The sequence below is a fragment of the Erythrolamprus reginae genome, chromosome 5 (genome assembly GCF_031021105.1).
Source record: "Erythrolamprus reginae isolate rEryReg1 chromosome 5, rEryReg1.hap1, whole genome shotgun sequence".
NCBI lineage: Eukaryota > Metazoa > Chordata > Lepidosauria > Squamata > Dipsadidae > Erythrolamprus > Erythrolamprus reginae.
Genome location: NC_091954.1, coordinates 92,084,399 through 92,101,304, shown reverse-complemented (window position 1 = coordinate 92,101,304; position 16,906 = coordinate 92,084,399). Strand labels below are relative to the sequence as shown.

The 16,906-nt window shown below is 38.3% G+C and overlaps 1 protein-coding gene across 2 annotated transcripts in view; it reads right to left on the bottom strand.

Annotated features, from left to right (window-relative positions):
* The window catches only part of GMPS (guanine monophosphate synthase), a 49,147-nt gene extending 32,963 nt beyond the window's left edge, over positions 1-16,184 (bottom strand). The window contains exons 1-2 of one of the 2 annotated variants that reach the window (XM_070753496.1): positions 15,761-16,184; positions 740-921 (exon numbers count right to left, since the gene is read on the bottom strand). In XM_070753496.1, coding sequence (XP_070609597.1) covers positions 740-921; positions 15,761-15,787 — 209 coding nt within the window. In that variant the 5' untranslated portion in view covers positions 15,788-16,184. Of the gene's footprint in view, positions 1-739; positions 922-14,885; positions 15,117-15,760 lie in introns of those variants that run through there. The other variant, XM_070753497.1, reaches the window with a different exon arrangement.
* Between the last annotated feature and the right edge of the window lie 722 nt (positions 16,185-16,906).

Genomic DNA, 16,906 nt, shown 5'->3' with positions numbered 1-16,906 from the left:
TGGGAGGCAGAATCAGAATCTAAGTGTAGTCCTTTATTTGGCTGATGAGAGAAAGAACTTTTCTTCAATTGTAGCAAAATAGTGGCAGGGCTGAGGCGAAGTAAGGCTCTGTGTTTCCTCCTCTCTTAACTTATGGGTGCCGGTGGCAGAATTAAGTTTAATCTATTGGTATGTCCAGTTTCTCATAGCATCTCCAGTTTCTTACAGCAGTGTTTCCCAACCTTGGCAACTTGAAGAAATTTGGACTTCAACTCCCAGAATTCCCCAGCCAGCATTTGCTGGCTGGGGAATTCTGGGAGTTGAAGTCCAAATATCTTCAAGTTGCCAAGGTTGGGAAACACTGTCTTACAGCATCTCTTGGTCACGGGATCAAAATTTCAGATGATAGGGTTCTGAGTATTTATATTTTATAATTTTATTCACTTTGGCAAAGGGAGCATCTATACTGTAGAGCTTGGACTGAGTAAAGAACTGGGGACCATTGGCAGGGAGACGGTTCTCAGAGGTTTCCACTCAGTTACAGAGCTGGAGGGCTAAAGCTACCCATCCTGGACTTTCCTGAGGATGCCAGGAGAATTTAAGGTTTCTGCATACAACTTAAAGCTGAAACATAGTCTTATTCAGATTGTTTGGCCTTTCAAAGTTGAAGGATACGAGCTTTAACTTTCTGATCTCATAGATGAAACAAAACTGTTAATGGAACATACATACATACAACTAATAGAAGGATTAATCTTACCGGAATCCTTGTTCTTTAATTGCAAAAGCAGGCGTTTCCAAAGGAAAAATCTCTGACTGGACAAACAGTTCTCTGACCCGGCGATCTATGACTTTTCCATACTGAGCTCCAGCATCGAGTATCACAACAGCTCCTTCATACCGGCATATTCCATCCTTCAGATCTTCTCCAGGATTTTCCAACTATGAACAGAATTTTAAGAGTCTTATTGGGACAAGCAAATAAGCATAAAATATGACTTTTCAAAATAGCAATAGCTGCTACATTAGATGTAGCATTGGAGCCTATTGGTATGAAAAGAACTTATATTAAATATTAAAGAAAGAAAGCTAACATGCATAGCAGAGCTTGTTGGGATTAAACTAAACAATAAAGCATGATTGGATTCACCATTCAACAGGTATACAATATTACAGTTTAATGTGAAATTATGAACTAAGTCATATAAACTTGACCATAACATTTTCCAATAGGTTTAATATATCATGCTAAGATTTTATTAACCATATTTCATTCAATAAAGTAGCATTCTTATTGAGTAAGCCTATAGCTAAACTCGATTAAAGCCTATGTTCGTAAATCACACCTGGTCATGTTTTAATCATGACTTGTTAATTAAACCATAACCACATTCTTTGTTTTGAATAAATATATGATTTAACATAATGTGTAAAACCTTACCTATGGCTATATATCATACTAAGTCATGTTTTAATCATAATTTTTAAATGTCATAAGTCATGATTTTTTAAGATGAAATGGCTAGGTTCATGGATCAAAGGCTTAGTAAATAACCTAAGGACAACTCACAAATTATCGCCAAAAGCAAAACATAAGTGTTGTTAACAAATGTTTTGATTTTGTGCATAACAAAAAGCAGATGACTTGAGCTGGCTATAACTATGCTTATACTGTGTCTTGACAAGAGGTGAAGAAGATATATACAATGGAACTGGAGAACTCATGAAATATGGTTGGTTTCCTTATAGCATGCTACCATGTTTCCCTGAAAATAAGACCGTCTTATGTATTTTTGAACCCTGAAATAAGTGCTTTGTCTGACTGCTATGCACTCAAAAGCCTGATTTGGCTTATTATCAGGGGATGACTTATTTTGAGGGAAACAGTATGTGATTTGTTTAATATGAATGTGAAGACTACAGAGTTAATGAAGTGTGCCTAGAAACAAATTTGTACAATTCTGATTGCAAGATTATTAAATTTAAGTAGCATACAAGTTATTAAGCTTTAAGTAATAGAATTAACAGTTGGTTATTGAATATGGTAGGTGTGCCATATAATGGAAGGAAAGAATGGGTAAGAAAAATAGAATATTTCTTGAACACTTTAGTTTTGAGCAAAGAATAAGACAATAAAAGATAACAGAAGAGAAGAGAAGAGAACTTGTCTGTGGAGAAGTGGTGATTGGGCACACAAGGAATTTGTTTCTGGTGTATATGCTCTCAGTGTACATAAAAGAAGAAATATATTTGTTAAGAATCATGAGGTACAACACTTAATGATTGTCATAGGGTACAAATAAGCAATCAGGAAACAATCAATATTAATGTAAATCGTATAAGTGGGAGGGGATGGCCGATAGGAACGATAAGAAGACTAATAGTAATAGTAATGCAGCTTTAGTGAATAATTTGACAGTGGTGTGGGAATTATTTGTTTAGCAGAGTGATGGTGATGGGAAAAAACTGTTCTGGTGTCTAGTTGTCTTGGTGTGATATGTGATGCACATTAGGAATATAATGAATTTATGAATAAATACAATTGGGACAAACATTAGAGCGATTTTGTTTCTGGATATGAAAATGCACACAAAATTATATTATTGGCTGAGAATCTGAATGATTTCAATTACTATTAAAATATGGATCTGAAAATAAATATATTGAGGACCAAGACAGTTATGTTTGACAAGATCTGCAGATTGGGGAAAGAGCCATGGCCAAGCACCGCGGCGACACAGAGTTCCCTGAATCTCTGTCACCTGGCGACCTGGTTCAGTCAGAACCAGATCAGAACTGTCCTGGAGAGGCAGTGAAGAAGAGGGATGTTATCGGCAATCTATTTGGGGTTTGCAAACGCCAGAGAAAACTGACTTAGGCCCTCAATCATTAACAACGGAAATCAGCTTGCAAAAGCCACCCAAGCCGCAATGGCTGCAAATGGAAAGATTAATTTATTGTTGAAGATCAGAAGACACCTGGAAAGAGGAATAAAGAAAAGTGCTAGAGAGATAAAGACTAAAAGTTGTACTGGTGAGTTATTTAGCGGAATTGAAGTTTGGGACATTTTTTTTGCTGATTTCAAACGGGGACAAAAAGATTGGGAAAAAATAAAGACAAAGCAGCTACTTAGCACTGAAGGTTACAGTGGAAAAATATTAAAGGGTGTAAAAGTCCAATGTTTGATAACTTCTATATTTGATTTTTGAATTAACTTTGAAGTGAATTATTTGATCTAATAAAGTTGATTTAATTCAACAACAACACATTAAGAGAAAATAGAATTGTGGAACTAGTGAGGAGTGCCACCTGTTGGTTGGAGGAATTGCTACAGTGGAAGATTTTTGTGGCTGCTTACACAGCTGCTGGCCTCGGATTTTGAAAAAATAAAATAAAATTGACATCTTATCTGTTCAGGCTGTGAACTTGGAATGAACTTCTATTACTTGAAAGTTAAAGGAAAAAACGTTGAAAGAAAAGGATTACTTTAAACTATAAGCTGGTGAACGGTGGCTTTGGCAATATGGCATTAGAAGATGAGGATCTTACAGCGTTCTTTAAGGATTATTTTGCATATTTACAGAGATCCCTTTTGGAATATGAAAATAAAATGGAAAAAATGTGGAGAAAGCTCTTGAACACAGCAATTATCTTGAAAATATGATGCAAGGTTAAAAACACAAGATAATAAAGAGGACTTGAAACAAGAAACTTGATTTGAATTAAATTTAAAATTATATACTTGTAACATTAAAGGGGAAGATATAATTTAATGATTAAGGAATGAAAGAAGTTATTGTGTTTAAGCTTTTAGAATTGAAATAATTTTCGTTTCCCCCTGTATGACAAAGGATTTTAGTTAGATATAATGCATAAAATATTTAATATGAATTGATATTTGGTCCCCCCCCTTTCCCCCCCCCCTTTTTGAGGATAGGTCAAACTTGGATTGTTTTTAAGGGCATTTAATCATAGAAAATAAGGGTTAAAATAATAATAATGATGAGTAAGGAAATAAAGAAAAGACTGAAGCACAATGGCTCAGGGTTTTTTTTTCTTGGGCAAGAGAAAACATCTTACAGAGGAAGTAAGCAATAGCATTAAATTTAACTAGAAAACAAAACAATCTGTGTAATCCTGGTGACAAAATTAGAAAAAGAGGTAGCATGAGATAAATGATACATACTGAAACCAATGTATATGAAATTAAGTATTAATGTACATTGAGGATGGATATATGTTTGTTAAATTGCATTGAAGGTATATGACATTGCATGTATGTTTTTGGAGTGGAGAAAAAGAAAAAAACCTTTTCATGAAAAAAAAAGATCTGTAGATTATACATAAATGGTAAAATTAATATAAATAGTTGGATTTAATCTATGTTGGCAGAATGCTTATTAAACATGGTAAAATAGATTTTTTAAAAATCAAAATTTACCAGTACTGGTAGAGAGTACTGTATATCATTTGCTTCAAGGAATGAATTTTTATCAAAGGAAGGGAAACAGCTGCTTGAAAAAGCATGCTTCTACTAACTTTGTTATATGAGAGTGACTGTTAATTATGTCACTTTGGGAATGGGCACTTAAGGAAAGCTAAGATCAAGAATGAATGGGCACCTAATGAAGGTGAACAGAATAAAAAGTGAATGAATAGGATGAAACAAATACCTTTAGGTAACTTGATCACATGCCAGGAATAGATAAAGATCAAATCACAAGGCTGTCTTTATTCCAAAATTTTCCAAATTGGAAATACTAATTTTTCACCTTGTGCATGGTTTAAAAAGGTGCATGCATGTAGAACAGATGCCATATTTTATATGTCAACAATTTTAAATAATATTCTACTAGAATATTCATGTCAGATTGATCACATAATGATGCCAGATTGTTGTAATAGGGCTAAGATTACCGTATTCATCAAATGTTAAGGCAATTTTAAATGTAAGGATATACAGTGATACCTTGTCTTACGAACTTAATTGGTTAAAAAAGGTGAAAAGTTCGTAAGACGAAACAATGATTCCCATAGGAATCAATGGAAAAGCGATTAATACGTGCAAGCCCAAAACTCACCCCTTTTGCCAGCTGAAGCGCCCGTTTTTCGGCTGCTGAGATTCCCGAGACTCCCCTCCATGGGAAACCCCACCTCCGGACTTCCATGTTTTTGCGATGCTGCAGGGGAATGCACTTCGCTGGCAACGGAAGTCCGGAGGTGAGGTTTCCCAGCAAGGAAATCGCAGCATCGCAAAAACACAGAAGTCCTTGAAACCCCACCTCCAGACTTCTGTGTTTTTGCGCTGCTGGGATCCCCCTGCAACATTGCAAAAACACGGAAGTCTGGAGGTGGGGTCTCCCATGGAGGTGAGCCTCAGGAGAATCCCAACAGCGCAAAAACGGGCGCTTTGCTGGCAACGGAAATCCGAAGATGGGGTTTCCCAGCGAAGGGAGCCTTCGGCTGGCAACGGAAGTCCGGAGTCGGGGCATCCCAGTGGCGGTGGCTTGGGTGTGTAAGGTGAAAATAGTTCAGAAAAAGAAGCAAAAAAATCTTAAACCCCAGGTTCGTATCTTGAAAAGTTTGTATGACAAGGAGTTTGTAAGATGAGGTATCACTGTACTAGGCTGTAATTGAGACAAAAAATAACAGAAAGAATTTGATATAATAATCGTCCCAAAATACAGGTTATTACTTCCATTCAGTACATGCATCATTACATATTAAAGTTTAAAAAAACTGTTTTACTGTATGCCACAAAAAGTCTCATTTGTGGGATGGAGAGCTATGTACTACATTTGTCAAATAAATAAATAAATACATATCTATAGGAATATGAGGTTTGTACTACATAAATGCAAAATCATTTTTTTAAGGAAAACAGTGAAGGGATTATTTTATTTCTCTACTATTAATCACGGAACAAGTGATTCATAAGTACTGAGCTGAATATCCAGCTACAGACGTAATGTTAAAGATTAGGTAAAGCAGTGCTGGCATATAGCAGATGCTTCAATTTCCAGGATGTACTTTAAAAAACAACAAACAAATAGGAATTACAAGTATGATGAAACAGATTTACATATAAAAGCAAGAGTTTGTTCTGAGAATAAGAACAGTCTGTAATCTCCCCCCCCCCCTACATAAATCTGTTTCTAACTTTCCTAAGGTCCAAAATTTCCTAGGACAGCAATATAATTTGGAGTGGTAGGATAGTCTCATATTGCTTTCCTATTGTATTATTTGCTTTTCTATTCAATTGTTTAGTTGCTTCTAATTCATTATGGGCCAATTATTATTTATTAGACTTGAATTCTGCCCCTCTCCGGGAACCCGGGGCGGCTCACAACATACAATGCAACAATAGGTATACAAATCTAATAGCTAAAATATAGACTAAAAAACCCTTAATGTAAAAAACTTTAAAATTTTACGCAATCACACCCACACATAACAATCAATGGTCAGAACAAAAGGGGGGGGGCATATACTAGTTGCCCCACGCCTGGAGACATAGATGGGTCTTAAGGCTTTTGCGGAAAAAAGTTTGCTAGGAAGTGCCTCCTTGAGTTCTTGTAACCTTATAACCATGATTGTAACTAGATATTTTGCTTTCTTGAATCCTTTCTACCTTTGATTATTCTAACATTTCCTGTTTCCACACTAGAATCCAAAATATCTAAGTTTTAGCTTCATTACTACTATTTTCAGTGAGCAAGCGGGCTTGATCTCCTCAAGCACTGAATGATTTATGGTTAGGGTTCACTCAATGAATTCTCAACTATGTTCTCCAGAAGCAAAATTCCAAAACATTAATTTTTATTTTGTTAACTTTTTTTGATTGTCTATTTTTTTGTTGTAATTCTTAAATACATCTTAATTTTTTTGAAACCTACAAATAAATATCCTTAGAGACATGCTGCTGCTATACTTAACAAACTTTCTTCTCTTTCCCTTGCCCCTTAACAGAAATGATCCATCTCAAAATGGAACAATGGAATAGGACAATTAAAAGAGCATCTTTTTTCTTACGTGCTCTGGAAAGAAGGTTCAGAAATCTTACATGAGAACCATTGTTTTCTGGATTTCCAAAAGTGGCATGTTAGGAAAAAAAGCTAAACACCTTTCTGAAAATTACAAATGAGACCTGTGTGAAATTTGTTTCGATATTTTCAGATATTGATGGGGCTACCAGGTGTCTTTTTTTAAAAAAAAAATACTGACTGGGTGAATTGGATGCCCTGTCTGCACTACAGGGTATAGACTGTCAGGAAAACTCCAATATACCCACTGACCTACAGATCAGCCAGGATAACCAATAGTGAACATGCCACCATGGGCATTGGAAAAGTCAGGGGTGTCAAACATAAGGCCCATGCTAGATTAAGCCTGCAATGTGGTCGGATCTGGCCTCGGGGCCATCTTGGAAAATGTAAGGGGCTAGCCAGCATTGGTTCGGCCCAATTTACCCATGTCACTTTGGCTTGGTCTACCCAATACAAAGAAGAACATGCCAGCAATTTGGGAAATGGTGTCAAGCTGGCCATGCCCACCCATTCAGCCAAAACCAATGAGTGGTGTTAAGATGGCCATGCCCACCCATTTGGTCACACTCACCCAGTGGCCCCCCTCCCAGGTCAACCACAGCCCTGATGCAGGCCCTCAATGAAATTGAGTTTGACACCCGTTTGCCATCCCACTCACCCCTGTGAATAATGTTGATTAATTACGTGACTGTCTTCTCCTGCATACCTCCCAGCGGCCGATTAGACAATGCTGGTTGGCGGAGACATATGGGAGGGCCTTTTCTGTGGCGGCTTCAGCTCTCTGGAACCAACTGCCCCTAGAGATCTGCACTATCTCCATCCTCAGAGTCTTCTGAAAGGCCAATGAGCTACATCATCTAGCTCCGGCTAAGCATATGAATGATTTATTTCTGGGGTTATAAATTGTTATTATATTGTTTTAAACTGTTGTACACCGCCCAGAGTCTGGAAGGAGTTGGGCAGCTTATAAATCAAATTAATTAAATTAAGTTGTCTAATATAGGAGAACATGAAGAATAAAGTTCTACACTACAGTAGATCTTTTGGATTGAAAGTGACTATGCTTTAGTTTCTGGACAAGATGGATATCAGGATCTTATTAGAAATATTTTGAGAATGAACTTTTACAACCTTTATAAAAGACAATGAATTATATCCGACAGGAAGGAAAGATGCCAGAGAGCTTGAAAGCAGTCAATATACCATTAATACCTAAAGAAGAACAAGTTTTTACTTTTAACAAGAAACTGTGAGTCCATATCATTATTTAATAATGACAAGATGTTTACAATGATTCTAGCTAATAGACTGAAAATAATTTTGCAAGAATTTATTCATGAGAATCAATATGTGTTTTTACTTAAAAGACAGTTTAAGGACATCAGAAACATGTTGGATATTTTAGAATAAATGAAGGAACCTAACGAAAAACAAGTTTGATGTTCTTAGAAGTTGGGAAAGCCTTTGACAATTTGATCTGGGATTTCTTCTTCAAGGTTTTGGAAGATATGCATTTTAATGAGAAGTTTATAAAATTGTTAAGATCAATTTACACTTCACAGGAAGCACAAATAATTGGTCATGGAAATCTATCAAAACTCTACCTGTGAGTTACAAAAAAGAACAAGACATGGATGCCCATTATCTCCTCTCGTCTTTATTTTGGTTCTTGAAATACTGGATAGAAATAGATAAGAGGATTAAAGAAATAAAGATTTAAAAAGGAATATACAACTTAATGGCTGTTTGTGTTGGTTCTGAAAGATCCTTTAAAAGGAATTGAAATATTAATGGACAAATTAAAAGAACATGATGTATTAGTAGGTTTGAGGATTAATAAACAGAAGACAAAGATGTTAAAAATATGAAACGAGATTGAGAAGCAGGTAAAAATATCTGAGTATCACTATGACAAATATGAATGCTGTGTTATTTTAAAAAACTATGTTAACGGAGTGAAGTTTAAAAAGATATGTTAAGGTAGGAGAAACTATAACTGTCATTACTGAGGAGAATTTGTTTTAATAATTAATATCTTGTTTGGAATGATGATTTTGTAACCTGTTGTTACAACGGACATACCAGTTAAACAGTGACAGAGGGACATATTAGTCTGATTATTCAACATTTCAGTTCATAGACTGCATTATGTCAGAAGGTAACTCTGATTTTATAACAGAATGTGACATACAAATGTGTCCTCTGCTGCTTAGCCTTATGCAAGAACTAACTCACTACATTTATTCAATCAAGCAACGATTTTTAAAATCCTGGCTTAATACCAAAACATAACAATTCCTCATGGTTTTTGTAAGGGGTCATGAATGTATTTTTAACATTGAATTATTGGGGTAAGAAAAGTCCTTTCTATCCAGCAACTCAGTACATCCTGCATATCCCTTGGTAGTGGGGACCCTTCAAAGCTTTTGTGAGGCATATTACAGTTCAACTGGATATCTTATGTAAGTCTTCCTTCATAATTTATTTACTTCATCCCCGCTTATTCTTATCAACAGTGAATACCCAGTTTTGAAAATGGTGAGAGAACCTTTCATAGCAATGTAAATCAAAGATAAGAGGTTATCAAGCGTAATAAAAAAGACAAAGATTGAAACAGAGAAAATTATTAGGAATCCTATAAATTCTCAGCCATCTCTTCCTCATGGCAAGTATAACTCACAAATTTGAAGCTGAACAACCTCAGCCCAGAGTTACTGCTTTCAGGCAGCAGGGCATATATAGGTAAAACTCAAAAAATTTAAATATTGTAGAAAAGTTCATTTATTTTAGTAATACAATTTAAAAGATGAAAGATAATATATGGCAGAGATTCATTACATGATTGTGCCTCATGTGTCCCAGCGGCAGATCAGGTCCCAGAGTTGGCTTTCTCCAGGTCCCGTCAGCTATACAATGTCGCCTGGTGGAACCTAGGGGAAGAGCCTTCTCTGTGTCGACGCCAGCCCTTTGGAACCAACTCCCTCCAGAGATTCGCACTACCCCCCACTCTCCCCACCTTCCACACAAGCTTGGGGCTGCTAAGACCAACATCTTAGCCCTGGCCGACTAATGAATTTATGTCTGTTTGTCTGAACATGAGTGACTGGTTTTATAAGATATTGGGGTTTTAATATGTTTAATATGTTTTTTTAATTTAGATTTCTATATGTTATGTATTACTTTGTTGTGAGATGCCCTGAGATGCCCTGAGTCTGAGGAATAGGGCGGCATAGAAAATTAATTAATAAATAAATTACCTTTCACCTTTTAAATTGCATTAATGAAATAAATGAACTTTTGTATGACATTCTAATTTTTCAAGTTGCACCTGTATCTGTAATCTTACAACTGCTTTTCTAAAAGAATAAATGGCATTAGGTGATCAAATCATATCTTTATGTTAATGTATACCTTTACACTGGAGCTTAATTTAGCCTGTTCATTTCCCTGTAACATTAAAAAGCCTTTAGATATGCACTTTAGTTATGGCAAAGCTAGACAGCATACTTAAAAGCAGAGCTATCACCCTGCCAACAAAAGTGCGTAGAGTCAAGACTATGGTTTCCCCAGTTGCAATTTATGGCTCTGAAAGTTGGACCATAAGGAAGGCTGAGTGCCAAAGAATTGAGGCCTTTGAATTAGGGTGATGAAGGAGACTCCTGCAAGTCCCTTGGACTACAAGGCAAACAAACAGTTCAGTCCTAAAGGAGATGAATCCTGACTGTTCTTTAGAAGGCCAGATCCTGAAGATGAAACTCAAATATTTTAGCCACTTAATAAGAAAGGAATCGATGGAGAAGAGCCTAATGCTGGGAACAATTGAGGCCAAAAGAAGAATGGGACGGCAGAGAATGAGGTGGCTAGATAGAATCACTGGAGCAGTTGGTGTGCGCTTAAATGGACTCGGGGATGGTGGAGGACAGAAGGACTTGGAGGGATGTTGTCCATGGAGTCAAGATGGATCAGACATGACTTTGCAACTAACAACAACAAAATATTAACTTACTGTACTCTTACTGAGAGGGCCAACACAGAATTTTTAAAATGGAAATAACGTTATATGTGCTAAAGTTATCAGTGGCGGTTGATGAAGATCGGAGCCAACTTCTAGCTTTCAGAGCTATTTCACAGGAAAAAACAAAAAAGCCAGCCCCTTCATATCAAACCTATAAGAAATTGATGAGCTTCTGATTGTCCACGTGACTCCTCTAAATCTAGATGTGTCTTATAGTCTGAAAAATATGATATTTTTATGTTATTTTATCATTGTATGTCTTAACCAATATTTGAACAGAAAGCTACAGATACTCTGTAAAATAATATATATATATTTTAAAGCAGAGATACTTACATGAAGCTGCTAACAAGAATTTTACTTATATTGCAAAAAGAAATTGTTGATTGTTCAATCTCACCCCACAGAACTGTTATTCAAGTCATGGTTAGTTCTATGCCTTCATCCTAAATGCATCCATAGAAAACTATAATACAGTAGAATTCTGTAATGAACAATCTTAAATGCACACAAAATTAGATAAAAGGGGAAATTATTAAGAAACTAGGGACATGTTGGCATTTTGAATCAAATAACTTGATTCATTAAAGAACATTATGGTAGTCAAAGAAGAAATGAAGTTACAAGAAGTCCTTTTTAACCACTTTCACGCTATCAGGTTGTGTGGCTTAATTTAAATCATAAGAGTCTGAACTGAAAGAAATCATTTCATTCACGATAAATCACATGTTTTCCATGACTGATCAACCAAATAAACTAATTACATGAAAGAGTGTTTAAGTCATATATTATATACTTTGTTAACGGATTTAAAGAATTATGTAGAAAATTTTCACGACAAACAAACAAATAAATAAATGATAGTTTATGTGGACTATAAATAAATAAATAAATCGAAAGGGTTATATAGCATTATCTTATGCAAGACTAAATTCTTTGCTTTGGTGCTGAAATTCTCAAAACATAGGGCTGGTTTAACAGATGCTATTGACACAGCTGCACTAAGAAAGAACAGATGTGAGCTAGGCATTCAAAGCAAGTAGTGGGAAAGATAGCAAACAAACCAACCAACACATACTGGAGCTGAAACTGCTTGACTTTGCAATGTTTCCATTGCCAATTTATCTTCCTCCTCTATTTACTCAAAAGTAGACATTTCAAGTGAATTTAAATGTAATTTTAGCAGCAGTGGGGGACAATGTCTCTGAGTGTAAAAGCCATGAAGTAGAGTGCCCCAGTAGATATGGAACTTTTCTTTTAAATGTCAACCAGAGAACTGTCATCCTACTACTACAATATGCTCAGAAATATCTACACTGTGGAACTCCAAATGGATGAGCTAGGCAAGCAGATCTCTAGCATTAACAGAAGACTGTTCTATATACCTTAAGAAACTATATGATCACTCAAATCAGTCCAGTGTTCTGTTTTCCCCTCACTCTTTTGAAAAATTTAAGTATATATTATTATTATTATTTATTAGATTTGTATGCCGACCTTCTCCAAAGACTTCTCCGAATATATACCAGGGGAATCCATAAAGGGCAAAGTGACATCTGGAACAAGTCACAGATACAGATTATGTGGCTTATACCAGATATCTATGGTACACATATTATGGAAGTCTTTTTTTTGCTTCTGACCTAATGTAATGTGTGATTCTAGTACTGTACTTGGCTATAAGAGAAAAAAAACCTAGGTACTTTGGAGAAAACTAAACCATTACCACATCAAGTCAAAATCTCTTGGATAATCAGGTTGCCTCAACTTACAGGCTGAGATGAAAGAGTTGAGGGTCTAGAGGCAGCGTTTTTCCATGATGGTTCCCACCTTATAATAGAGCTTCTTTTTTAATGGTTGGGAGATACCCATTTTTAAATCTTTATTTATTAAATTCATATAATGATTATTTCATCCAGGAAGGGCTTGAAGATGTTCTGAAAGGCATTTGAAGTATAACAATATTAACTATATTTGTGGGCCAAGCATGGTTTTTATCCTAAATATATTAAACTGCTGTTCTGATATTTTTGGTACATTATTATTGTTTGTTTAAACCACAGTGTTTATCTGAAATGTATGGAATAAATGTAATAAATAAATAATGCATTTACTCAGGACTATTTAACTTTCTTAAAGATCAGGCTTTAAGTAAGCTAATGTGTACTTAGACTGAAAAATAACTGTGGAAAAACTGTTTCTACAAAAAGCAGAAAAAGACACTACTCCCCCCTCCCCCCAAAAAAGAGAGTAAAGCATAGAGCCAGATTTAATCTCAAGAGTAATAGACACTTGGAACAAACTTATAGCAGACTTGGTTGGTAAGTAACTGAATTTAAACATGCCTGGGATAAACATACATCCATCCTAAGATGAAATACAGGAAATGGTATAAGGGCAGACTAGATGGACCATGAGGTCTTTTTCTGCAATCTTCTATGTTTCTAGGATGCATACCAAAAGAGAGAAAGATGAAATCGAATGCATTTAAGATCAGAGAAGCTAAACTACTACAAAGCTTTCCTTTTCTTTTTGCAAACCATCCATCCAAGAATAAAGTGAAATTCTGTGGTGAATACAGAACTCTGTAATACTGGCAAGGTGCTTAAATAAATAAATAAGGCGCAAGTGTCAAAGTCCTACAGTGGCTCTCAATATCAATGTTGTGGTTTGATAATGCTATCATCTGAAATTCTTAGATCCAGTTTGATTTCCATAAAGAGCCAAGTAAATACATATAAAAAATTTATGTTGTCAGCTCCATAAGAGATTTTTAAAGAGACATTGATCTTAACACTAACAGAATGACTCCTCTTTTTGATAGCCATATTCCCAGTTAAAATTTAAAATCATACAAACTAGTCTGTATGTAGCAAATAGCATTTATAATGCTGGGTTTAAAGGGAAACGTCTAATTCTAGTTGCAAATATGATTTGTATCAAGAGCCATAAAAATATATAACTTCAAAAATATACTCCAAAGATCACAGGAGCCTCAGAATTCATTTTAAGTAAGATGCATTTAAAAAAAAAAAAAGATGTAGCTTGCTATTTTATCCACCATCATTCATTCTGGTACTCTTAATGCTTTTGTGACTAAATCAAATCTCATTAGCACAAGAGTTTTGAATCAAGATAATAACTAACAATAGATAACTGTCATTTTTTTACTTTGGCCCACATTAAAAATAAAAGTATGCCATTCATGTTATGTTAGCCCCCACCCCCACCCCAATTATTTTATCATAAACAGTTCTTATGAGGTGGTTCTGAATCCATCTCGTAAGAACATTTTATGAGAAAACAAAAAGCAAAACAAACCTATATTTGGCTGGCAGAGTTTACTTTTTTTATCTAATGGTGCTCAGACAAAACATATTTTGGAAACTCTGGAAATGGCAGTGTTTGGGGAGATAGGAAAAGTCTGTGATATACTGTAAGGCTTAAAATCCAACTGTTAAAAAAGTTTTTCCTTTTCACTGAGGTGAACAAGCACTTTTAAGTTTATCTTCTTTTAGGAAACCGCATCAGTCATTAAGCTACACCAAAACAAGCAACGATGCAACCGCGGGGCCCAAAGATACCCATTACCAAAACATTTTTCTTTTTCAAGGTGAGGACCTTGAAAACACTGAGCTAAGAAAACGACGGCTTCACAGACCAAGTCCGCGTTTAAACCTAATATGTGTGCGTTGGGGAAGAGTCAGAGGGCGACCCCTTGATTACCTCAATAAACAAAAGTTTCAGAAGTGTGAGGGAAAACTGACACGCGCCATGCTTTCCCCTGGATTTACCCCAAATCTGATCATTTCATATCAGCCTTCTTCGGAAAAGAATTAACTTACTGGTTCAGTTTGTGGATAGGAGGAGAAACCTAACGTATAACTTTTAACTGAGGGGAAGGAGAAATGAGGTTCTAAAAAGGCGAAACGGGCCGAGGTGGGGAACCCCGCAACAAAACAGTTGGCGATTGAAGTAGCAGCAGCAGCAACGGCTCGAAAGTGAGACTTATCTCTCCATTTCCTCACTCTCCCCGCCACCTCTTCGCCTTTCTCTCTCTCTCCTAAGACACGCGCAAGGGGGGGCGGGGGAGAAGGGCCACGAGGCTGCCAGGCGTGTCTGGTGCAGCCTCAAGCCACGCGGGACCGCGGAGTGGCAGCGGGAATGTGCCCGAGGGGGGAAGGGACCACCACCACCGAGCGGCAGACTTCTAGGCCGGCCGCTCGCCTCCTCTTTCTCCCCAGGTGCCGGGATTGAAGGGGGGGGGGCAAGTGCCAGTCACCCTTCTCCGTGCCTCTCTTTCCTCATCCCTCCGCCCTCTTTCCCATGTGCCCGGCATGAAGCCTCCTCCCGCCGAGGAGGATAAGGGAGGGGGGGAGAGAGAGAGAGAGAAGGGCCAGAAGGAAATGCCGCTGCTGGGAATGGGGCTTGGGAGCTTGTGAAGGGGAGGGGGGACGCGCGAAAGGAAAGCCTGCTGCTATTGCAACGAAGCCCGGGGAGGGGGGATCGAGAGGGAGGGAGCGGGGGAGGCAGGTCTGCCCTTGCCACCGGCTCCCGCCTCTTCTCCCACGCACAAAGCTCCCGGAGGAAGGTGGCAGGCCGGGGAAGGCACCGCGCGAGGCTGGCTTCCCCCCCCACTACACACACACAACGCCCGCCCGCCCGCTCGCCCACCCGCCTTCTCCCCTCTTGCCGTCCCTTCCGCCGGCGCGGCACTGACCTTGGCTTCTCCATTGCACAGAGCCATAGAGCCGGCCGGAGACAAACACCCAGGCTGGGGTTTGGGGGTGGGTGGGAGGGGGGGGAGTAGGAGGACGGGACGAGAAGGACGAGCGAGCTCTCCGCGTCCCTCCGCCTGTGAGCCGAACCCAGCAAGGGGAAAGGGGGGCAAAGAGTCGAAGCTGCCGCGGACGAGCCGCTAAACGCCGAGCTGGTTTCTGGTCTCCGCCGCCGAGATGAGCTAATCCCGCCGCCCGCCCCGAGAAGATGCGCCTCCCGCAAGGAGGAGTCGGGTCCCCGCGACCCGCCTTCTTCGGGGCCGACCGGGCGTGCGAGAGACACAGAGTGAGTGTGTACGGCTGGCGGCCGCGCGCGGAGCCCGCCTACTGACGGCCGACCAAGGCGCCACAGAAGAGGAGGAGGGAAAACGCTGCTTCCTGGAAGTCTTTTTTCAGCGGGAAAGGCGAAAGGAGGAGGAGGAGCAGAATAAACATGTTGTTTTGTTCCTTCAAGGGGGATCCTCGAAGGAGCAGCCGCGGGGTGAAGGAGTAACGCCCAGCGCTCTCCTATTTCCAAAAGGCGCCTAAAAAAAATAACGACTACTCGCGATTGTAAACTGTCAAAGAGACTGGGGCGTGCAACATCTTTCCAGCAGCTGCTTGTAGTTTGTACTCAGTTGAATAACGGGGCACTTTCCCCCCCCCCCCCGAGTAAGTGGGAAAGAGGAATGCCTGGGGAAATTTAATTGCCCTATTTCTCACGTCTCTCTTTTTGTCAGGGTTTATGACCCTCAAAGACCTTGGAGTACTCATATCATATTATTAAGTGCTAGAACCCTAATCTAATCTTACCTAGCTTCTTCTCTGGCATCATTGCACTGCTAAACAAAGCATATAAAACATTTGTTAGACCCATTCTAGAATACAGCTCACCTGTCTGCAACCCTCATTGCATATCAGGCATTAATTCAATCGTGAGTCCAGAAATATTTCACAAGAACAGTCCTTCACTCCTCCGCTTGCAACAAAATACCTTATTCCACCAGATTCAAAATATTGCAATTAGAAAATTTACAACTAGGTCGCCTCTGATCTGTTCTAACTAGTTCATAAAATACACCAAAATGTCCTTCCTGTTAATGACTACT